This window comes from Cervus elaphus, chromosome 28, assembly GCF_910594005.1.
Source record: "Cervus elaphus chromosome 28, mCerEla1.1, whole genome shotgun sequence".
NCBI classification, from domain to species: Eukaryota; Metazoa; Chordata; class Mammalia; order Artiodactyla; family Cervidae; genus Cervus; species Cervus elaphus.
Window position 1 is genome coordinate 21,679,778 of NC_057842.1, and position 25,774 is coordinate 21,705,551.

Sequence of the window (25,774 nt, forward strand, 5' to 3'; positions counted from 1 at the left end):
TCACAGCAAAGTTTGAATACTGAAGATTTACACCTAGTATGGTAACTTATTCATAGTAGCAAATCAATATAGTTGTCACATTGAAAAGCAAATACATTCCTAACCTTTGGGGTTTTTTTGGAAATTAAATTAGGGGACCCACAACCCTTTAATTAGCTAATACATTTAAACATTTTGCTAAGCAGATAAGGCACTGGGAACACTAAACGTAACAGCATTTATGTAACACCTCTTGAAATTATGTACTGAGTGCTTTTTGTGTTACAAAATAAAAATAAAAAAAAAAGAAAGGAGGCTCTACAAAATAGCTTAGAAAAACAAGTTTTCTATTTATTTAAAAATAAGTTTGTAGTTACTACATTGCAGGGACAGGAATTCTTACACATACATTCTAGTTTGTATAAAAGGATTCAAAGAATTATGCTTCAAAACTAACATAGAAAGTGTCCACCTAACAGTAAAGAAAGGTCCAATCAATATGTACAAAAAGAAAGGGCGCTGCTATTCTGGTGTGAGACTGCCGTTTATAACATGGTACTTCAGGTTTCCAGAGAGAAAAACCAAAAACCTCAATAAAGCTAAATAATTAATTTCTTTTTAAAACTCTGTTACTTATTACATACAACAGATCTGCTTGTGTTTAACGCTGTTTTCTGTACAAAATAAGCATTTTAATTTGAAAATGTGTCAGTTTCAACATTAACCCTCTAGGTCAGTTACTTTTCAAAAATTGAGCTACATTCTACACGTCTAAATATCATGTGACAGGATTTAACAGTTGTCTAAAAGATCTTTAAATAAGACCCCATCTTCTTGCAGTTTTAATATGGTCCAAAAATGTAACTTTGTATTTTGTCTCAATTTATAACCTTTCATTGTGATCTATCAACACAGCACAATCTTAAAAGTAACGAGCATGTGTACATCTGCATCATAGGTGTGCGTACTATTTATCATCTCAAACCTATTTTCTTAGCTCCTTAAACGTAGAAACTCAGAGCCACCCACTATTATGTATTTGGTTTGTGCCATATAAGGTTAATTTCCTGATGATTTTATCTGCATTAAAAAAGTATTTAAACATGGAGCTATCAAAACTAAAAATAATATATATATATATATTTATAGCTCATAATATTTTCTAATTGTTTTATTACAGTGTGTACAAGGCTAGTATCTGGAGCGTCAAAAGTGGTACTTACAGTCTTCTGACTCAATGTGACCTCTTCTTGGGTATTGTACACAGTACAAAATGACTTTCCATCTGGAGTGCCTAGCTCAGTATAATTGAGAACAATAACAGCTTCTCAATAAATCTAATATTTAGTTCAAATCACTTGGAAACTTGGGACATGAGAGGAACTGCAAGGAGGGAAGTAAGGAAAAGGTATATTTTTCAATTTTAGTTAGAAAATAAATTGTCACCTAAATTTAACTAAACCACTTCTCAACCTGTTTCAAAACAAACTAAAAAAACTAAATATGGGATAATTCACAGAGCATAAAAGTACTTCCCCTTTTGTGACTTTTAAAATCATGTATTTCCTGCATATATGGAGGACACTTAAAGCCCTTTTAACACTCAAGTATCTTGGTCCTTTCAACCTACTCAAAAATAAATTTCAGGTGAACAAAAACATTCAGAATAATAATTTGTCTTCATTAGGTAGAAAACAGTCAAAATTGCTTCCAGTTGACATCTGAGAGAGAGGTATATATGCATGTATAAAATGGAATGCTAGAATTAAACACTATAAACTGGAGAAGCTAATTTATATTACAAATCATATATCAAAACATGTAAATAACGCTACTATCATTATAAGCAAAAAATGTTACTTGAATACTTTTGTTAAAATGTCTGATTAATCTACTGCATTGCAGATAAGGGAGAGTTTAAAATGTTAACATACATGCTACAAGGATCTTTTGTTGATCACTGTATATTACATAATTCATTTCCAAGTGATACTAGATTCAACCAAACTTCGTGTCTCAGATGTGACCTAAGCAAGCTCACAAATACTCTGCACATTTATCTAAATAAATTTAAAGAGGAAGATCGTTTTGTTACAATACAAATAGTCTTCAAATTTGTGATGTTGTGCAATAATAAAAACAATGAAAACAAGGCCAAGTCTTTAGTTCATGAATATATGCAGAAAATGGTTCAATGCCATAATAGTTGACTGAAAAGAATACAATTTTTTAAAAAAGTGTATGTCTACTGCCCAGAGTTATCAGACTGTAATCAGACTGTTTAATCTGCTCATACACAACATTCTCTAATTTTATAACATTTCACTGGAACTCGAGAATGTTGGGGTCAAAGGAGAGAATATTAGGGTTAGGTACTTAAAAATGCAAAAACTGATTCACATTTTCTAAGAATGTAACCAAAAGCTGTATTCTGAAACTTTGAATAAACTTAGTATTCTTTTATTGCTCATCTAAGACAACTGCCAACATTTCCTTTGACCTATAAACAATATATACCTGGTGTTAACGGACTCAAAGAAGAGATTTTTCTAGCGGTCAAACAGAACAAGACTATGGTGATGACTTAAATTTCTCAATTCAACTTTTGCAGTGTATAGTAGCCAAATTATAAAAATATAAAATCTAGATATATCTGGTTATTACTAATACATTTTAAGTGTTTCAATTACAAAGAAGCTGATCCAAGTCATTTTTGCCTAGGAAACCAGTGTCTAATAATATGCAAATAAGGTGGTAAGTATATAGTGCCTTTAGAATGTATTTAGAATAATACATTTACTTCTTGCAGGTAAGATGGTAAATACTCGTTTTTTTGCTCAAGTGTTAGAACTAATACACCCTACGGGCAGTAAATTTCACTCTTGAGACTGTACGCTCTTCCTTTCTTTGTACACACCTTAAAACTATACACATATTTTTTACAAAAGTGGATTTTATAGCCTTATTTTCTAATACAATGCAGATATCATCAGGAAATTGCATGTTTCAAATAGATTGCCTTCAAAAGCAACAAATTAATGACTTAAATTTCAAACATACACACTATTATATTCAATAATGGTGTAACCAAGAGACTCGTTTCACTATACAACCAAGCCATCCATTTCTGCATTATGAAGAGTTTAACTACTGAACTTTAATTATATAGTTAAATATATTTGTTAGAAAAAAATAAATATACAAAAAACCTGAAAATTTTGAAATTATTTTCAACTGCAAAATCACAGCAATCCAGTTAAGATCTGGAAAATGGTTTACTTAATTTCACAGGAGGATTTCTGTACAAATTTAGTTACAAACAATCTAAAAAGCCCAAATGCATGACTTTCCATTCTTTTTCAAGACATAATCAACTGACAGCTAACATTTATCCCTACCAGAAATATTACAGAAATAATTATGTAATGTATTTTGCCAAGGTTCAATTAAAGACTTTATTCTTCTACACCAGGGCCATGCTGATACATATTTTCCCCATCCTCACTTTTTAAAAATGTAGTATCTGAAAATTTTGGTTACATTTTTGTACCATACCAGTCCTCAGAAAATACTACATTCTTTAAACTTTTAAAAAAATGGACAATAATCTTTAAACAATAGAAATGGTATTTATGTTGGTTTTTAAGGTATAAAATAACTAACTGTACCATAAACAAATAAATAACTGCTTTCCTTTTCCATAGCAGTACATATAGCAATACATTCTCCTAAGTCATATAGTTATCATTTACAATAGACAACTTAATTTTACTAATGATGCAAAAAATAATAGAATACAAGGCACAATCATTAAATGGAATTTTTCTTTAGGGTGTATACTGACATACCAGCGTGAAGGATACCGTAAAAAGTGCAGAAAAAACACAATGTGCAATGAGACCACTGTATAAAACATGATTGCATAAAAAGTGATTTGGCCTATTTTTAAACCTTTAATAATTGAAAATAACCAATCTTCCCCTTAAAATTAAACTATAAAGTATGACATTTTAAAATTATTTTTATTCTACCACTATCTAAAAAATCCTGATAAAAGAATTTATACCTGGGTAATAGCATATAAGTATGTGTTTGTATATATATTCAATTATACCCATTTGTCAATATATACACATACACACACAGACACATTTCTTTGTAAGTCATTTTAGCCTATTAGATATGTCTAAAGTTTAGAAATGACATTAATCCAGATTAACAAGTAAACATCAAATCCCATACCTTTTTCCTGTTATTTTCCTTGAATCCTTTAACCACTTAAACATTTTCTCTAAAACATCTCTGTCAAAGGACCCACCAGTGCATTATTTTCTACTATTAGTACCAAAAAAAGATACATCTCAGCGTAACTCTTTAATAACTTGCTCTTTAGAATAATATATAGCCTTTCCAATATTGAAAAAGTGTATGCTGTCCTGACAGTCAAAAACAGGCTTTCCACTGCACTGATTCTCAGTCTTTGGCACAATAAACAGAGATTGAGTGATTGACATAAGAATCAAGGTCTGAAAAATTAGACAGTCAAATGTTTTCCAATGTGGATATGTTTCCTTTTCATCAGTACATTTTTCTCTTAAGTTTGGCAGAAATGGAATACAGCAAAAGCCTCCTCTCGATTCTCTGTAGATGAACATTCTATAATTAAAATTAAACTTTTCAGGGTATCAAATGGTGGGAATTTTAAATTTATCTTTAGAGGAAACACAATTCTTAATTCACTGCTACTCTGGTTAACACCTGTCCTCCTAGGGGCAAGACTTCTGTATAAACAGAAATGTACCTGGCTTGGTCAAAAATAATTCATTTTAACATAAAATGCTCTGTCACTAAGGAATATTATACGCTCCTTAAGAGTGTAGCAGAATGTCTTTTCCAGAAAAAATTGGGAGTTCATTATAGAGCCTCAATTTCTTTTGCTTTGAACAGTAAATGAAATGAATGTTGAAATGCATAACCTATCTAAGGGCAATAAATAGCAAACATTTAAAATATATATGTATATATTTATATATATATATTCATTTAAAGAAGTGAAGTGTCTTGTAAGTTTGTTTGTTTTTTTTTGCAAATCAAATCATAACATTCCCATATCCGTCATAGCAGCAAGGAAGCAGAAGCCTTAGTTCTACATACTCCTTAACTGTACCTGCTTTACAGACTTTGAAGTAAAATATTTTGGTGCAAGTTACCACCCAATTAAATTAGCTTTTGCTTTTTCCGTCAACTTTCGGACTCGTCCTCTACTAGAGGTTCCGAAAGTCAAAGAAGTGTCTTCAAACAACAGCTGCCTTTGCTCCTCTTCAGAGTCATCCTCGTTATAGAAGGCTGTCCTTCGACCTTGATTTCTAGTTCTCATGTGAGGTTCAGAGCCTTTAAGTTCCTCAAATTCCTCTTCCTCATCCATGGGATCATCTGTCTTTTTCCGGTTACTTCTCCTTAGCATTTTAACACCTGTAGGAACTATGAGATCTGAGTCTAGCTTCTGTGTCTTCATCTTCCTTTTGGGTTTTCTGCCTCCGCGACTCTTTTTCTGTAACAAATCCTCCTTTACAATATTAGTTTCAGAAAGAAAACTGCAGGTTGAGGAAGGAACTACTTCATCTCTGATGGGATGCACGCTATTTTGCTCCGAATCTTCAGGCTTTGTGTACTGGAGCTTTTTGGGCTTCCGGCCCCTCTTCTTGTGCGTCACTTCACCGCTGCTGTTATTAACTTCCACCTTAGGTTTCCTCCCAGGCCCCCTCTTCACAAGCTTAGCCGGCTGCCCTCCATGGCCGTTGACTTGAATGCTTCCAGGTACAAGAGCATTGTTTCTACAGTCAGCTGAAAGGGAACAACAGTGCACTTAACATATGAAATTGCTTCTTCTCTGACCCTCACACTAGTCAGTAAGTCCACTGCTATACTTACACATAATGATAGAATCCTCATTTTTTTTTTTTACTAGTTTGAGAAAAAGAACTGACGAAAAGCTAATAGCTTAATGATATTATTGAACTTCTATTTAAAACTCACAGAGGAGACACATCCTTAATGAAGTCACTGATGACTTGACAAGAGAGAAATGAAAATCAGCAAATAAATTACCTAAGTTAACACTGCAAATTATGATAAAGCTAGAATTAGCCAAGTTTCTTACTCCTACTATCTTTACTACACATTCTAGTGTATGAGCATTGTTTTCATTATAGAAAGTAACCTGTTTACTCATATGGAACTTCACCATAACAAAGCATTTTAGGGTTTAGTTCATTAACAGGACCTTCCTATATTCCTACTATCAAGTAGCTCAATCATGAATAAATAAGCGTTATCATCCCCTCTAACTTTCCTCTAATCATTTTTGCTACTACAGATGAAAGTGGTAAAAGGGACTATCAAAACTGGAATGATTCTAATGCTTATTTAACCCTAGACTGGATGTGATGACCATGACCTCTCTGATATCAGAGAAGAATTTATAGTCTAAATATTTCTTTACATTCCTCAGAAGTAAAAAAAGATTTCCTCTTCTACTAACTCCTATGCTAAAGGTTTGAGAATACATTACTGGAATAATTTATACCAGTTGTTCTCCATAGACACTACTATAGCTTTGATACATCTATCCTTTTTACAAGAGTAGAAATAAGTTACTCTTGCTCACAGAATTTTTAAAAGAGGGTTAAGAAAAACAACTAAATGGCAGTTTTCTTCATAAGCTGTTTTTGGAACAGTCCTATCTCCTTATATTACTGAATGGGAAATGATTGATTTATCATCAAAAGCAATACTAGTTGCATGTATCAATCAAATCCACTGTGTGTGTCACTATCATCAGGATTAAAATCCCATTATAACAAACCCTGTAATAAAGGCTATTATGCTTTATTTAAAAAAAAAAAAATCCAAAGATCAAATTCTAGATTTGTAGGAACTGCAAATCATGAACTGCCTTTCTATGGTTAAAAAAAAAAAAATGCTTATTACCCTTTGAGATGAAGAAAAAGATGACAAACATGCACTACCAGTTTTTTTCTTCCAAAATTCTACAGTTTGTGTCATTAAAAAGCAAGCTTCTTCATTTTTTGTCCGGGGCTTCAATCGTAGAGTGCTTTGTAAATTTCAAGAAATAACTGTCTCAGAGGAGGAGTCTCTGAACTAAGAGCAGGGGAAGAAGGCAATGTCCCCAAACCCTGACCCCACAGTACTAATAACTTTTCTTCAGATTAGTGGTTTTGCATAACAGGGGGAGTGGTGAATGGGAGAAATGTGTGTGTGCATAAAGTAGTCAGATATTTTCTAACTAATACCCTTAATTTGCCTGAGGACTCTTAGGTTCTGTGCTATCCTTCCATTTGTTTTACATAGGACCAATGTCAAATAAATACCCAGTTAATATGTCCTACAAAAGTTCTACAGAGTGGCTTCAAGGACTCCAGGAGGTAAGCGGGTGGGATGGGGTGTAGTATGTAGGTGTGTGTGTATGTTAGTCGCTCATTCGTGTCTGACTCTTTGTGACTCTGTGGACTGTAGCCCACCAGGCTCCTCTGTCCATAAGATTCTCCAGGCAAGAATACTGGAGTGGGTTGCCATTCCCTTCTTCAGGGGATCTTTCTGACCCAGGAATCGAACCCAGCTCTCCTGCCTTGCAGGTAGATTCTTTACCATCTGAGCTACCAGGGAAGCCCTTGAATTGGCCCAAATTTTCTGTGTATATGACTATGTGCATTTTTTGGGGAAAAAAACTACAAGGTCTTCAAACTTTACAAAACCTAAAAAGGTTAAGAATCAATGCAGTTCTTTTAAAAAGGAATTCAAGAGCTAAAAACCTTTTGAAATCATTCATTTGGAACTGTACTATCCTATGATAGTATTACCACTAACCATGTGGCTACTGAGCACTTGAAATGTAACTGCAATTGAGGAACTGAATTTTTAATTAAATTTGAATATTGAGGTAGTATACATTTTGAAATACTGATCACACACTGAAATGATATTCTGGATACAATGGAGTAAATAAAATACACTGCTACCCGGTAATTCCACCTGTTTGCTGTTGCTGTATGTGGTTACAAGAACACAGGTGGCTTGTGTTGTATTTCAACTGTAGAGCACTGCTCGTTTCTAATAGTTAATTCAAGTGCCAATATGTATGTGGTAAGTCATCATTAATGAGTTATGTAATAGCTTATCATATTTCTGTACTGTACTGGCATACGTAATACCCAAAACCTATCGAGTGAATTGGCTACTGAACCTCCCCTATCGTAATGCTAGACCCAATTCTCTTATACATTTGATTTCTCCAGAATTCAAGACTAACAGAAGCAAGGCCAATATAACATTCAAAACTCTGAATTCAGTCCAGAAAGGAAGCTAATGTAAAACTGTAAAACACTCACATATAAAGTCATTTGCTGATTTATTTAAACACTATCTACTATATACTAAGTACAGGTAATTATAATATGAGCAAACATGAGTTTAGATTCTTCTGGAGATAGACAATGTAAAAAAGAATAACTCTATCAATATTATAAGGGCCACAAAGGCAATGAATAGGAAACAACAGGTAGGGAAAAAAAATTTCAAAAAAGGAAGAAATGACAAGAATATTTAGAGACTTTCAAGTGGTTTAGGATGGCTGGAACAGAAAAGGGAGAAAGAAAAGTAAGGACAGCCAGAATGTTAGGCAGCATTGTTATACAAGACTCTTCACTGCTTGACATAAACAACATTAAATTCTGATTCCATGTGTGATTTGAAGGAAGGGAAAGATCTTAATTCTGTGTGTGTGTGTCTTGTGCACACGATGAGAAAGGTCACTGAAACATGGAAGATGGACTGAGGAAGAGCTGAGAACTGAGGCAGGGACAGCAGTTATGAGCGCAGGACAATCGGTGGATGTGAAAATGGGACAGAGGAAACAGACTTCAGAGATGTGAAGGAGGCAGGAAGAAACAAGCATATTTGGTTGCTAAAGAGAAGGCTAGGATGACTCACTGATTTTAAGCTTATTTAGGTGGGTGGATCCCAATATCATTAATCAAAATGGGGTCATTTCAGTACAAAAATTAAATTGTGAGAGGTTTCTTGGGGGAATACGGAAAAGGAAATGGTCTAGACATACTCTGGAAGTCATGACAAAAATTGCATATCCTTGAGCTGTCTGCTACCAAGAAGACATAATTGTTTTAACATGTTATAGGGTGTATTTTATCAGTTACTTTCTCTATCCTTCAAACATAAAGGCTTTACAATGAAAATCTGCAGACAAAAGAATCTGAAGAATTTAAGATTTAAGAATATGGATTATTTAAAGATCAATATGTTGAATTTTGTGATATAAAAAAACTCAAAAAAAATTTTTTTAAATGCTATACTGGGTTAACTAAATTCAACTTATTTAAACTTCTTGGAGATACTTTTTTGGGTTCTGTAATAATGAAGTTAAAAACTACTAAATCTGTATCATTAAAAGCCTCTGATTTTAGAATATGATTTTATTTTTCATACAGAAAGTTTTTCGTGGCTTTTACCGTTTGCCTTTGGTACAAATCAAAAGATGTCTCAGTAAATTTATCAACTGATACAGAATATGTGACTTTTAAATGAGCAACCTAAAAAATGAATGTAAGTGTTATCTCCAATAGAATCATCATTTGTAAGTCTACGGTACCTTGCTCAATGACAGGTGATGACTTTGAGAGAGGGGGTGTCTTTGAGAGCACAGATGATTTCATTTTACGTTTGGCTGGCTTTTCCTTTTCCATATTTTCTTTTGTAGAATTATTCCTAGTGCCATGACTAAAATTGGACTGACCAGGACTTGAAAGAGTATTCAAGGTTTTGGAATGTTTCACAGAATTCTCTAGAACTAAAACACACATACAGGAGATTACAAGCTAAGAGTTAAATTATTTAACCTTCAAACAAGCAAGAAGGTTGAGATTACATCTAATGTGAATTGTGTGAATTAGCCAATAAGACAAAACCTGGAGGATGCTTAACCTTCTGTAAGAAATCTACTTTCAAAAAGGGAAAAGGCATACATAATAATTTCAGTGCTTTCAGAAGCTGTCCAGTCACCAGAAGATTATCAAGGCCAAGTGCTGGCAAACTGCTATCAAGTCTGGCTTCCAGGATTTAAATTTAGGCAGTTTTTAAATTTAGGCCATTTTCCCCACCATTTTAAGCATCATCTTATACTGACACTCCTAAACCTCAGTATCTTTATCAATAAAACAAAATTTTTTAAAAAGTGCAAAAATGATAAAGAAAAGGAAAACTAATGATAAAGAAAAGTAAAAATCCAGTGTCTGCTGGAATTTACTAAATCTAATATATCCCATTTGGCGAAGTAAGTACTTAGATTAAAAAATGCATTACATATACACACTTCAGTTTAGAAACTGTGGCTGATTCTTACTTGTTTTCCCCGGCACTGCAGATGTGTTAGCTTTTGAAATAAAAGTCTTTGCTGCTGAAGAAGTAGATGGTTGCTCAGTGGTAACTGGATCTACCACCACTCGATTGCTTCTGGTTCGAACTACAGAAATGGATTCCGTTTTACCATTTATCTGAGCAGTATTGTGCCTTGGTGGTATTGACCGTGTAGGTGCAGAGAATGGAGAGGTAGTAATATCTGACTTCAGCTGGGGTTTTAAGATCCTCTTTTTCCTTTCAGGGCTGTAAATAAAATAGTATCATTAGTCATTCTTATAATTCTATGTGGATGAATAAAATAGTTTTATAATACTGCTGGATTCAATATTTGTACTGTTATGAAATATGTTAAAATATGAGATTTGTAGTGGATTTCATATGGTTGTGAGCCTTTGAAAAGTGAATATTTAGTGAAGGATTGCTGTAAATGCTATAGTTATATGACAGAAAGCATGGTGCCATCACTATCCTAAAAATGCTGTTTAACTGTACAGATTTAGCAGTTTGAATTTAAGCACTTACACTAGTATAGCTTTAGTTAAAAGATTAAAAATCCTCCACATCATAGGAACTTGCATGTCAAATATATCATTCTGCAATATAGGGAATAGTAAAGGAAGTATTAAAAAACACTAAGTTCTACTTAGATGACAAAGTTATATTGATCAGTTGCTCATATTTAAAAGAAATCAAATACCTTGATGCGGCACTACTGGAAACAGAGCTGCTTCTATTTCTTTTCCTTCTCCTTTTTGTTATTGTATTTCTTTTATGAAAACGAAGGGCAGATTTATAATCCGATAAAACTGAACTAATGTGTTCTTCAAAAAAAGCAGATAGGCGCAAACTCATGCTGTAAATCTGGAAAGAAAAAAAACTGTTCAAATGTTCTGCAAAGAAAATGGCTGTTCAGAAAATATTAACATATAAATTAAAATATTTTTCTAGCAAAAATCTTTTAGAATTTAAAATGCTACTTTTTCTCAATCTCTTTTGACAAACACTAAAACTGAAGCATTATTACAATTATTTTTTTATTTAGCATTATGACAAATTATTTTTGTACTTGGCTAAAAAAAGGTTAATGATATTTATAGTTTTACTCATTTTTTTTTTGAATCATTTTTTTTTTGAATTATAAGAGCATTAAATGGAAAAAATGCTCCTTTCCACTAAAGCAGAACATAGCTGAAAAAGTTAAGCACAGGGACCCTCTAACATGTATCAGGACAGTACATACATGGTATCTATTCAACTATACCATCTTCAAGACAAGTAACATTCCTAAACATTAAATGACATCAGTGTTTTTCACAGAAGGAATAAAATAGAAAGATGTGAATTCTTCTTTCCACTAGGTTAAGAACCTAATAGTTTGTCAATTCGGCTCTAAATTTTAATTAAATATAGCATCTAGTTACTTAAAATACTTTTCTACTAATTTCATTTAATTTAGACAGAAAAAAAAACAATTAAATTATATACCCTTGATCTTTTGCTTGGTGTATATGCTTTGGAATTACTGAAAATAAGTCTGACATCTTTACATAACTCCATTGGTGACTCATAATTCCCAGCTTCTAAAGTCTCTCTAACGGTAGCAAAATCCATTGGAGTGTCAATGATGTCTCTGTAGTCCTAAGAGAAGGAAAACAGGTCATATTAATAGTAATGATGATGCATTATTTCTCATAAAAGAGTCATATACAATTTCTGTGATGACTGCAACTACTAGAACTATTAATAATCATTTCTTGTTTCCCTTTTCAAGGTTCCTTTTTTCCCAAATCATTTTTTATTTTTCATGTCCATTAGCACCACAGGATTTCTCTCATTCAAGAACTTATAAATTCTGCTTTCTTTTTTTTTTGCCTTCAGAAAGAGGTATAGCATGGAGTTTTGTTGGGAAAAGGAGATTAAAACAATATTGAAAAACTCAATTCTAAAACTATAAGTTTGATGTAAAAAACCCAAAACTTTATGCTACACATAAACGCGTAAGGCTGCTTATTCACTGAAACATAATTGTATCTTTAAAACTGACATAAAAACAACGAAAATATAACATCACATTAATGTGAAGGGCTTAGTTCTAGTAACTTCAACTTCAGTAATACAATAGTACAATTGGGAACTTTGCACAAATCAAGAATTATGAATGAAAACATCTGTCACAAAGTCTTTAAACTTCATTTTATGGAGGAAAGTGCAATCACTCAATCTCCCCTACTCAACCGTGTATAAAATAAAGCAACAAATTAGAAGTAATAGAAATAGACAAATGAAATCAGAAAAAAGCAACAGACTAGTATAAAAGGATCTAAACATGCTACTTTTTAAGAGGAATAAATAATACTATACCTTTTCCATAGCCCCAGAATATGTAATTGTATTTTTTGGAATATAGTAACTTGACTCTACCCCATCTAGTTTAAATTATGATCAAGTATGTTTGATCATAAAGCAAACAGTAAAATTGCCTTTTACCAACAGGAACAGTTTTCTTTCTTTCTTTACAATCTGCAATGCCTTTTCTTTTCATTTCTTCTCTTACTGCACTGGCTACAATTTGCAGTACTATGTTAAATAGCGGTGGTGAGAATAACAGTAGATATTTTTGCGTCACTCACAACCTTAGGGGGAAAAGCATTCAGTTTTTCATGTTTAAGCATGAGGTTAGCTGTAGGTTTTTTAACAGATGTTCTTTATCAAGTTATGGAAGTTCCCTTTTATTCCTAGTTTTCTTTAGAGTTTGTTTTTATCATTACTGGTGTTGTTTTCTTACATTATGTAGGTCTAGTTGATATCCATTCATCATAGGGCCAACTATACTAATTATCTTACTTTCTGTATTCTTGATACTCTTTTGACACTTGGGAGGGCCATACAGCCCTAAGGAGAGACTGCCTCTTTCCAAGGACTAGGCAATTCTTAGAAATAGCAAAGGGTTGTGCTAGGAATATATCTTTCATATGCAAACTAACCATGTCCTTAAGCAACCACACACCAACCAGCATTTCCTCTGCCCTGAATCATCCCAGGTCAGGAATTAATATTAAGACAACTAGAGACCACCGTCCTACCCCGAAGTCCCCTGGAGTAATTCAAACCAGCCCATCTTAGGCTAATGACTAGGCCCAGCCTTGCCTCTCATGGAATGCTCTGGCCTAAGATTTTCCTTTCCTCGTATCTTCTGCAACCAGACTAAAACCTTGTGCTTGCCCTGGAGCCTTAGGTGGCATCTGGTTAAACCCTCTCTGGGACAAGCAATATAATAAATTTCTTCCTTCCAAGACTCATTCTCATTTCCTCCCATGGCCACAACAATTACAGCATACCATACCCCAACGTGTACATTCTTAAAAGAAATGCGTTCTGAATTTTGTCAAATGCCTTTTCTGCACTGATATGATGTCATTTTTTCCTTAGTAATTAATTACAATGATTGATTTTTAAATAATGAAACAGCCTTATATCCCTGGGGAAAAAACCCACTTAGGGTACAAAATCATTTTTATATACTGGTGAATTCTGTTTGCTGATATTTTATTAGGAATTTTTGCATTTTCTTCTTTAGTACAGTTTTTGTCTGTTTTTGACACCAGGATAATAATTAGCTTCATAAAATAAGTATAGAAGCATTCCTTATCTTGAAGAAGAGAGTGTGTAGAATTTGTGTTAATTCTTTAAACATCTGGCAGAATTTTTCAGTGAGGATACCTGGGCTTAAAGATTATGAAACAATACTTGGGCTTGCAAGAAACAAAGGGAGACCCACAGTTTCCAAACACAAAGACATGAAAACCAGAGCCCTGCAGCACTAGCTTACTTCTTCTAAAGGTTTTCAGATGGTAGGGTTTGAATTAGCCTAATTTATCACACTGTTGGAATTAAAGATTTATCTTCTATATTTAAGATTACATGTTTCTTGATTTTTAAATGGCAAAAAAAAAGTCATTTTATGGTATCTATTGATGAAATTTCTCTATTTTCACCATTGCAAATTAGAATACATGCATAACAAAACAGATTATAAAGCTACAACAGATACCACAACCAGGTCATGATCTCTTATAAAAATTTTAATTTTCATTTGAAACCATGAATGTCATCTGAACCATACAATCTTTAATAACTGAAACAAAGAATACAAAAATCACTCAAAATTAAATTTAGATTGCTAAGATTGCAATAAAAAATAAACTTATAACATGTTTACTCAAACTTTTTACCATGAATTCCATAAATTGGCATAACCTACATATACAATAACACCACCTTACATTTACATACAGTGTTTCAGTTTAAAATCTATTTTAATGTTTAATAATAAGTAGTAATATTCCATTTCTATAACTGTAATTATGTAATAATTACATTATGTAATTATGTAATAATTATGTAACTGTAATTATGTAACTGTAATAATGATTTAGAGATTTATATTAACCTTAGATATTATAATAATAATTATTAATAAGTATTATTCTTGTTTCCTAGATAATTTCCATAATAAATCCATAAAATTAGAATGGAAAAGGAAATGGTAAAAATATACCAGATATAAAAACTAAGTAACTTGCTCAAAACTGTAGAATTGGTAAGAGGCAGCGCTGGGACAATAACTCAATTCTTTGGAGTCTTAGTCCAGGGTTACTTCTTTTTTACCACACTGTTCAATTTAGATGCTCTACATAATCAGATGGATAATGGGAACATGTTTCAAATAAAAAATAAATAAACTATAATCATAAAAATAAATAGTAAACTGTCATGTTTAAGATACATATATATACACAAAAATCAAAGTGGCAAGTATTTTCAAAAATACTTACTGGATATTCAAGAAGATCTACTGGCTGGCGGAAAGGCTCAGAATCTTCACATTGAAATATGAGATTTAACAATTCTTGACACTGTTTCTTCCATGCTTGAATATCATAAGATTGTGCTCTGTTACGTAATCTTCTTCTAGGCTGATGGTCCTAAATTAAATATTCCAATATATCAATAAAATAACATATAATACAATTTTCATTTTTAATCTTGGATAACTAGGTAATAATAGAGTAATTCAGATAAAAGAAAGCATCACTCATCTAGTTCTGAAAACCATGCATTTCTGTGATGGAAGCTGATTTGGAAGTAATACTTTATCTTTGAAACTACTAAAAGTAAAAAAATTGCTCAATACGTTTTAATTCATATAAAGTACTTTGTTAAAACAAAAATTCATTACCTTCCTTTTCCGGGTAGAAGTTCCTGGCACATCAGCATCTTCTTTCTCTTCTTCCTTTGAAGCAAGAATTATCAGATTAATAAAATATTCAAGGTTCCACTATATTCTACAGTCTTTTAATTCCAATTATCTCCTTTACATTTTGGAAAACCCATAGTATATATAATACTCTAACACTTAGGTGAAGGTGAAGCCGCTCAGTCGTGTCCGACTCTTTGCGACCCCATGGACTCTAGCCCACCAGGCTCCTCTGTCCACTTAACTGACTCATTAAAAAAGTCTCCCTCCACCCACTGTTTAAAACAATTTTAACTGAAACAATTCTCATTTTTTTTTAAAGTTAACTGATAGCATTAGGCAAAAAAAAGATTTCATAATAGCAGTTGTCTGAAAACTACTATGTGTAAATTTCTTTTTCTATATAGGACACAACCAATGTAGCAATCATAAGAAATATTAAATACCTCAGAGTCAGACAAAACTTTCTTCTTCATTGAATTGTAGAGTGGAATTATGTTATAACAAGTCTGATCCCTAAATAACAAGGAAATGTTAGTATACAAGATTGGAGTCACTAGATTTTTGTCCTTTAAACCTGTTACTAAAACCAGATTTTAAGATAAAACTTTTGAGCTGAAGACTTTCTTCATCAGTTAACTCCAAAAACGGATGTATACATCTGCCACTGCCCCTCCCCTCCACGTGAAGCCTCCACCCTGGCCCATTTCATTACACCAAGCCCAATTTCCATCTCAGGTATTGCTCAGGTCACTGCTGTGCCTAGAACGCCTTCCCTCCTTCTTCAGTCTACAAGAGATAGCTAGTTTACCTCCTGTCTTCTATTCCTTCTTCCTTTTATTCTTAAGTGTAGGCATTCCCTAAAATTTTGTCCTTAGCTATCGTCTATACCTTTTGCCCAGATCATCTTATATATCTGTAGTTTTTCTGTGTTAATGAACTCCAAATTCCTATAACCTGGTTTGACTCTTCAGGTGATTCCTACCACCCATCTAAAATTCCCATGTCTAAACCCAATTGTCATTTCCCACTCTCCCTTTTCAACTTTTTTTCATTCACAGAGTCATGAATGGTTTATCCTATCTCTTCCTTTGCCTCCTCCTTATATACCTAATCACTGGTCAAGTTCTGTGGTTCCACCTTCAAAATCTCTCGACATCTGCCTGCTTCTCACTTCGATAAATTAAGTTCCCATCACTTCTTACTTAGTCAGCTATAGACGTCAATCTGCAGTCAAATTAGTATTTTTTAAGGCAATTTGCATCATGTTATTCTCATGTTAAAATAATTTCAATAGTCCTTCGCTTTCTGTCTCTTCCCCATCAGTTAACATTAGACACTGCAGTCAAATCAGTATTTTTAAGGCACAGCATGCCTCATCTGTTCTCATGCACAAATATTTTCAATAGCCTCTTGCTCCCTATGCTCCTATTTTAAGTATCCTCTGTGATACGGTCCAGACTTAAGCTCAGCACTTCTACCACTATTACTTCTGTTCATGTACTCTCTAGTTCACCTGATTTCAATTCACTCAGTTCCCTTAACAAATCCTTACTTCTCTCCCTCATGGCATTCCCCACCCCTGGAAGTGCTTTGCTTTCATCTGACTTCTGAATCGCTATCTGCCTTGTCCATACGTCTCAACATACTTCTCCCTGTGCCTGAAATCCCACTCTCACAGCCAGAAGTGACCCTATCCTTCATCCAAACGTTCACACAAACTCTTTTTACTTTATTTATCTACCCTATAAAGCTGTATTAAGAGGGTAATTATGCATTTCTCTCTATCTCCAAGTATCTATTAGAGCACTTTGTATGTATCTATTACTTGAAATTTGGCCAAATAACTCAATTAAAAAGTCGTTACCAAAATTTCAAGACATACAAAACATCTTGAAATGTACTGCCAGCTGAAAGTGGTTTTTAACAATTATATACCATTAAAAAACTGTATATATCTAAAACCGCTTTTAGATAATATACAACATAAAAGCACTATTATTTTAATCTATTTTCATGAGGCATTTCTAAATAACTATTTGAAAGAAATACAATTTCAAAGCCTATTCCAGATGTGATTAATTTGCTAAAATATCAATTTATCATGTGATTCTACTGATCCCTATTTCTTTGGAAAAAAGATGGTCATAACATACACAATAAAACACAAAATTAAAAATTTTAGTTAAGATATTATAAACTTTATAACCAAGTTATATAAACAGTTTTCTGAGGATAACTAAATCTTTATTATGTTGATTATCAATTTTACTGAAAATCAGCAAAGGCCTAGCAACAACAGCCCTGGAACTACTTGAAAGGCGAAGCATTTCCTTAGAGAATAAGGTAGAGGAAGGGCATTAAGCTTACCGTATTAATTTTCTTTGGCGGTTTTTCATATTGGAATTACCTACATTCCTTAGCAAAACAAACAAAAACAAACCCACCTAACACCAAGAAAAGGGACCCTACGATTAAGCTGAGTAATGAGAATGAAGCTGAAGATGTTTAAATAAAAAGCCTCAATAATCCCTTTATATAAAAATGGAAGCTGATAGGAGAGTATTGAAACTTAAGTTATAAAATATCCTATTCTATTAATGAGAAAAAATTATCAAATATAAATAACCTTAATATGAATTCAGAGCTGTATTTTATACAAAACGTATGATCCATTCCTCCAGCTTCAATTTAGAAGACTCAACTCATTCTATGAATACATAAAATCCGTAAGACAAGGAAATAAAAACCCTACTGTCTTAAGAAGTATAGCTATCACTCTTGGTATGGGATTAATTAATGAGGAAATAAACTTCACTTTGAAGAAAAAAAGCTTGAATGTTAAGTTCAGTTTCCTGCTGACCTATTTGAATACTTTTTCATCAATCTGACAGGGATAATACAATATTAAGGTGAAAGGTTCTCAAATAAAATGGCAGACACTCATTTACTGTGAAAATCAAACAAGTTAACCTCTAAAAGATTTAATTTTCTTAATTGTAAATTCCAGATAATGACCTCTCCCACCTGTTAGATTTTTATTTGACTTAGAAGAGCTTATTTAGCTAAACATTGCATGTTCAATAAAAGCTTGCTATTATTATCTAACATTGGATTTAGAGAGACATCCATGTTTTCTTATGTAAATCAGAACACAACTGTAATACAATCTCTATGATTTCATAATTATTATCAGCCAATGAACTTACATATGCTTCCTATTTTGAGAGGACCTGTGGTTGTATCACAGCACATATTTGTGTAGTATGACAAGATGTATAATAAAAAATGATTGTATTGTTTTGACATTTTACATTTTAAAATACCACCATTAATTATTACAGTAATATAATTAAGTATGAAAAAATAACTCACTTTATAAAATGTAGAAGAAGATCAGTCACAAATTTAGCAGATTTCACAATAGGGCTTCCAGGCTCATTAAATGTTCGTGTATTATGCTCTATATATCGAACTTCCCACATTAGGGAAGAAACTCGCCTTTAAACAAACAAAACGCAGAAGTCTTATTAGCCTCTTTAGAATAAACTTAGAAATACATAAACACATTTTAAAACCAAGACATTCTGACTTTCTAATTGCAGTCTTAACTCACAGTCTTAAATCAACTATAAAACTCACACCTTAAAAAACTGTTTCCAAAAAAAAAAAAAAAAACTGAACTTCATTTGTGTCATAGGGTAAAAAAAGAGTAGCAATATTATGTATAAGCATAGAAAATGTCTGGATTAGACACATTAGACTATCAACAGGGCCTTCATTTAGGGAGAGAGACTATAAGGAGAGCATGAAGAGGAGAGAAACAGTGGAGTTTTAGTTTTTCCTTTATATATTCTTTTCACGTATGGTGTCAATTTTAAAAATAAACATATCTAACTTTTTCATAAAAAGGGAAACAACCAATTTCAATCTAATTCTATTGCTAGTAATCAAGTAACATTTAAAAGTGAAAAGCTAACAGCCTGCTTAAGGGACACAAAATACAAAAACTTAGTTTTTATATTTATTAAGTATACTAAGAAATCTATTGAACTGAAAAAAAAATTTTTTTACACTAAATTAATGATATAGTTGATCCTTGAACAATGCAGCAGTTAGGGGCACTGACCCTCCTCAAAGTCTAAAATCTGGGTACAACGTTAGAATTGGCTTTCCCTATCCAAGGTTCTGCATCCATGCATTACGTAGTACTACAGGTATTACTGAGGAGGGCGTGGCAATGCACTCCCAATATTCTTGCCCAGAGAATCTCATGGACAGAAGAGCCTGGCAGTCTGTGTGGTCACACAGAGTCAAGACACAACCGAGTGACTAAGCACAGCACAGTACAGGTATTACTGGAAAAAAATCCATGTGTAAGTGGACCTGTGCAATTCAAACCCAGGCTGTTCATGAGTCAACTGTACTAAAATTTTGGAGTTTTATTTTACTTCAGTTTTAACTAAAGAAACATCCAAAGGTAACTTTTAGAATATCAACCAGCTTAAAATGACATGGAAGAAAATACTCAAAAAACCCTAATGATGTGTAAACAGAAAACAATTATATGGAATTTAAAAAACTACATGTATGTAACTGTGCATATAAAAGCATATAGAAAAGCTTCTTTAAGTTTTCAATAGCATCTCCATGGCTCATTCTTTACTGAAAGAATCACAGGCCATTTTCAGGGTACCCCATAGAAACTATGTGTAAAGTAAGGCATGAGGATTTATTATCAGTAGGGCAAACTGATAGTGGTTTAAGACTGTGAACTAGAAGTGCCAAAGAGGGAAACGATAAACTGTAGGAAGTCTGAAGCCAATGAGCAGAGGAGAAGCAAAAGAGCCTGAAACAGTGGAATAGCACATGATGGCTTCATTATTATGAAATAAGACATAACTTAGGTCTATAACTACATTATCTGGTTAAAAATCAGGCCATTTCTAATTTAAGAAAGGACTCTGTTTCAAAAGATCTTTTCCTCAACTGATTACTAAGCTAGGCTAAAGCCAAAAAGCATAATTAAGTTGCAATGTAAAGAGTACACCTTAGCAATTCTTATGCTGAGCAGAATTCTATGAGAAAGTACATTTTTAACAATGGTTGGAGATGGCAGAAATTTATCCTTGTAGATGTAGTCCAACTATTAGAATATAGAAAAAAATTTACATAGAAAAATATGAATACAAAATATGATGAAAAATTTCCTTAAGTTAAACAGTAACTTAAATAAATAGCAGTATAAATAATTGCAGTAATATAAAACAGGTCACAAAAATTAAGTTTTAATGCAGTATTAGTTAAGTTAAAATGCTATTGGTCTGCTAAGCAAAAGTCATTAAGAAAGATGAAAAGCTAAAAGGATGATTTAATTTCTGTCAAAAAAATGAACTTAATCTTACTTTTTGTTAAGACATGTTAGTCGATAAACCTACAAAATCTGCCCAAGATTAGAACTCAATGTTTATCAATACTGCTAAGTAGCAGATGCAAATTAAATGAAATTATATCTTTTAAAAACGCTAGTTATATTTCAAAGTAAGCTACAACTATAATAAAGTAGCCCAAATTTTCCTAATTTCACTTTTAAGAAGTATTCATTAAGCTAAATTAATAAGAGAAGAACTTTTAATATTGTTCTATGAAAAATCCATGAACAAATATCTCAATGTGCTCTAGGAGAAAATAAAAATACGTTGGACTACTTCATAAAACACAGTATGAAGAGAGTGACCGTCAATTCATATTTATTTCTAAGTGTGGTCCATAGACCAGCAGCACCAGCACCACTGGGAACTTGTTAGAAAGGCAGTATCTCAGGTCTACCCTAAACCTACTACCAGATTCTGCATTTTTAACACGATCCCATTGTTAAATGGGATGTGCATTAAAATTTGAGAAACACTGCTACGGAGGATCAGTAAATGGGTGACAGAATCATTTAGCTTTCTTTTGGCAGTAGCTACAGCAAGCAAATGATTCTAACCTGTAAAACCTGTTTTCCAGTCTTTGTTTAATCGTACTTAAATCCGTTGGATATGCCACTACAGTGCAATACATAGGATACGCTTGCAGATCCACAGGAGCCACAAATGCTGAAGCAATATCTAAAATAAATAAACAATTAAGTTTATAAATTCATTTTTTTATTGCTTAAAGTACTTCACAATTCTGCTTGAATTAAGCCTTAAGTTCCAATCCACATAACTATTAGTCTACCACTATCTTTTGACAGAAAAAACATATAGTCTAGCTAACACAGATACATTTTTTATTATATCTGCATTTGCACTGCAAAGTTCTAGGAATGTTATTCAAAGATTCTTTGGCAAAGATGATAGACAATATATAAATCTGACCTATTAAAGAACATCCACATGTACTTCCATAATTAAAACCAGGTCATTCCTGAACCTATGTTATGTGTTTGGCAGTAATTGTTTTGACATAATTACTAAAATTACTTAAGACAGTATTTGAGACAGTAATTCATTAAGAGTTGCCATCTTATAAAAGACATCAGATGAAAATATCATCCAATATGTGTCTCCAATGTCTTCAGCTCTTATTCACAGTAATTTCTGCCTTAGACTCTTTGAAGCAGATTCCCTACTCAAAGAGTATGTATTTTGTCTACCCAGAGTTCAGATAAATCTACGGTCACTGTTCTTTCTTCAAACAAAGCAAAGCAGTTCATATACCCTCATCTCTCCCTTTACAATATTCCACTGTGTATATGTACATCAAGTTAAGAGGAAAATGGCAGAGCTACCCACATAACTCAGCTTTCAACTCTCCTCTCCTCTAATTTACATCATGCCAGCCTGAGTATGTCAAGGGTTTTAAAATTAGGTTCTGGAGGATCTACAGTTTTCACTGGTAGCCCTGGCATTTTTGGAGCCCTCACTCTGAAATTCAGTTTGCTGTTGTTCAACTTCTAATTTGTGTGCGACTCTTTGTATTCAAAGGACTGCAGCACACCAGGCTTCCCTGTCCCGCACTACTGATACCATAAGCACATCTCATCCTGTCACCCCCTTCTCCTCTTGCCCACAGTCTTTCCCAGCATCAGGGTCTTTTCCAATGAGTCAGCTGATCCCCAAAGCCAAAGTATTGGAGCTTCAGCCTCAGTCCTTCCAATGAACATTCAGGTTGATTGACTGACTGGCTTGATATCCTTGCAGTACAAGGGGCTCTCAAGAGTATTCTCCAGTACCATATTTGAAAGAGTCAATTCTTTGGTGCCCAGCCTTCTTTAAGGTGCAATTCTCACATCCATAACATGACTACTGGAAAAACCATAGCTTTGACTACAGGGACCTTTGTCAGCAGTGATGCCTCTGCTTTTTAATATGCTGTCTAGGTTTGTCACAGCTTTTCTTCCAAGGAGCAAGAATCTTTTTAATTTCATTGCTGCAGTCACCATCTGCAGTGATTTTGGAGCCCAAGAAAATAAAGTCTGTCACTGTTTCCACTTTTTCTCCATCTCTTCTCCATGAAGTGATGGGACTGTATGCCATGATCTCAGGTTTTTTGAATGTTGAGTTTTAAGCCACCTTTTTCACTCTCCTCCTTCACCCTCATCAAGAGGCTCTTTAGTTCCTCTTTGCTTTCTGCCACTACAGTGGAATCATCTGTATATCTGAGGTTGTTGATATTTCTTCGAGGAATCTTGATTCCAGCTTGTGATTCATCCAGCCCAGCACTTTGCATAATGTACTCTGCATAGAAGTTAAATAAGCAGGGTGACAATATACAGCCTTGAGATACTCTCTTCCCAATTTGGAACTAGTCTATTGTTACATGTCTGGTTCGAACTGTTGCTTTTTGACCTGCATACAGATTTCACAGGAGGCAGGTAAGGTGGTCTAGTATTCTCATCTCTTAAGAAATTTTCCACAGTTTGCTGTGATCCACACAGTCAAAGGCTTTAGGGTAGTCAATGAAGCAGATGTTTTTGTGGTACTCCCTTGCTTTCTCTATGATCCAATGGAATGTTAGCAATTTGATCTCTGGTTCCTCTGCCTTTTCTAAATCTAACTTGCACATCTGAAGTTCTTGGTTCACATACTGGCTGATGCCTAGCTTGAAGGATTGTGAGCATATACCTTGCTAGTATGTGAAATGAGTGCAACTGTGCAGTAGTCTGAACACTTTTGGCAGGCACTGAAATTCAACTAAAGCATTTTTAAGTGTTTTAGATATTTGAGTCTTGTGTAAAACTGCATTTAAAAAATCACTTAAAAATATTTGAAAACACTGACTTACGATATTACAAAAAAAAATTTTGCCTGAATAAAAATGTTTTTCTATCCTTTGCTTACTGGCAACATTTTCTAGCTATCTTCATGCATATATATGTAGATGGATAGATACACACACACACACATATAGAGAATATATATATATATATTCATAAGCTACTATTATTTACCTAGTGTCATCAACTGGTTTATTCCTGTAACAATTCTTTCACATTCCTCATCCCTGGGATTGGAACCCCATTCGCCATCAAGAGGCTTATAGATCAATGATCTGGTTTCAACATCAGTTAAAGGAACACTGGTACCTAATTCTTCAGGAAACACAGCTGAAATAGAAAGAAATGAGATTTAATGAAAATATGTGGTAATGTAACTAATATTTAAGTTACCTTTAGAAATCAGAGTTGACATTTTTATAAAATTAAACTATACCTTTGTAAAGATTTGGTAAGTATTATTCTTTATTTTCATTAAAAGAAAGTTATGTTTCAAGTCAATAAAATTTGTTCTTTAAAACATTAATTTCATAATTAATTTTCTAGATGAGCATGTAATTACTTCTCCAAAATTACACCTCACAACTTGCTCTGCTATCAGTTACAGGTGAAGGAGAAAGTATTCCTATAAAATCATGAAAATTAAAAAAATTTCTGAATCATTTCATAATATATAATCTCTATATTTACTGATAAAACATGCCAGGTGAATTTGAACAAAAGTGGTATTATTTTTTTTTTTTCATAAATGTTTTAATTAAAGCCTCACTGTTTTTATAAAAGTGTAAGGACAGTCAGAATTATGAATAATGACAGACGATGCTTAGGCTTTTTGCTCTTAAATGATGAAGGTATGCTTTCTGCATGTCTGAATCTTTAATAGAATAATTAGGGGGTGGTGGTAACATAGAAACTACAAATCTGCCAAGGCAATTTTTCTTTGAACTAGACTTCAGGAGAGAAACATTTGGAAATATGTTACTATCTGTTAATGCAACTCCTCCTCTTCTCGAAATGTAATTACTCTTGAGTGCCTATGTATGTATACCCGAAAAGAACAAAAACAACAAAAATCACACACAGCAATATATTGAGGTAGGAAACAACAGCGTATTACTGTTACTCATTCATTTCAAGAAATACCCCAGGCATTACATCAATTAGCTTCATTTCTCTCACATTCACAATAGTCTGATGTGACTTCAAATTCAAACCTTCACAAAGGAGAGAAATAGAACTGGAAGGTAAGTCATGTATTACATTTACAAGCTGATTAAGATATTTTATAGTACTAAACAATTCTAATTTAGCAATGAGATGAAAAAGACATTATTGGTATTGGTCTCTCAAAGTGACAATTTCTAGAAAGAACTAGTCTTAATCAACATCAGCATGACCATTTTCTCATTTCTAAGATTTACCAGATTGGGTTTACTTTTTTCACATTATCTTTTTTCTGATTTTTTTGAATATAGTAATTATTGAGGAATTCCATTTATAAATAATCACTTCCACTATGTTACAAGTCAGGTTGTTTTTCTTTTTTTTAATTCGTATCTGATAGTAAAAGCAACACATTATTAAAAAAAAAAAAAAGTAATGTTAAAGATAATTTGTGGAAGTCCTCATATCCCCTATTCTTTAAACCTTTTTAGACATATACAGTTGCGTGTGTTTTATTTTCTTAAACTGAAACAAATATGGGCAATGAAATAGAAAATGCAATATCCAGGCTTTAGACACACTGTTCTTTTCTCAGTTCCAGGAAGATGTCATACTTACTGCCAAAGGCTAACTCCCAAATTCTAAGGCGATGTGTCAGG

The 25,774-nt window shown here is 33.2% G+C and overlaps 1 protein-coding gene across 2 annotated transcripts in view; it reads right to left on the bottom strand.

Moving 5' to 3' along the window:
- Positions 1-309: 309 nt before the first annotated feature.
- Positions 310-25,774, bottom strand: part of LOC122685184 (pleckstrin homology domain interacting protein) — a 120,820-nt gene continuing 95,355 nt past the window's right edge. Inside the window, exons 30-40 of one of the 2 annotated variants that reach the window (XM_043889747.1) lie at positions 24,126-24,281; positions 21,678-21,798; positions 19,064-19,189; positions 16,135-16,204; positions 15,671-15,724; positions 15,267-15,416; positions 11,917-12,069; positions 11,129-11,292; positions 10,415-10,674; positions 9,665-9,862; positions 310-5,823 (exon numbers count right to left, since the gene is read on the bottom strand). In XM_043889747.1, the coding sequence (XP_043745682.1) occupies positions 5,186-5,823; positions 9,665-9,862; positions 10,415-10,674; positions 11,129-11,292; positions 11,917-12,069; positions 15,267-15,416; positions 15,671-15,724; positions 16,135-16,204; positions 19,064-19,189; positions 21,678-21,798; positions 24,126-24,281 (2,090 nt within the window). In that variant the 3' untranslated portion in view covers positions 310-5,185. The remainder of the gene's footprint in view (positions 5,824-9,664; positions 9,863-10,414; positions 10,675-11,128; positions 11,293-11,916; positions 12,070-15,266; positions 15,417-15,670; positions 15,725-16,134; positions 16,205-19,063; positions 19,190-21,677; positions 21,799-24,125; positions 24,282-25,774) is intronic. The other variant, XM_043889748.1, reaches the window with a different exon arrangement.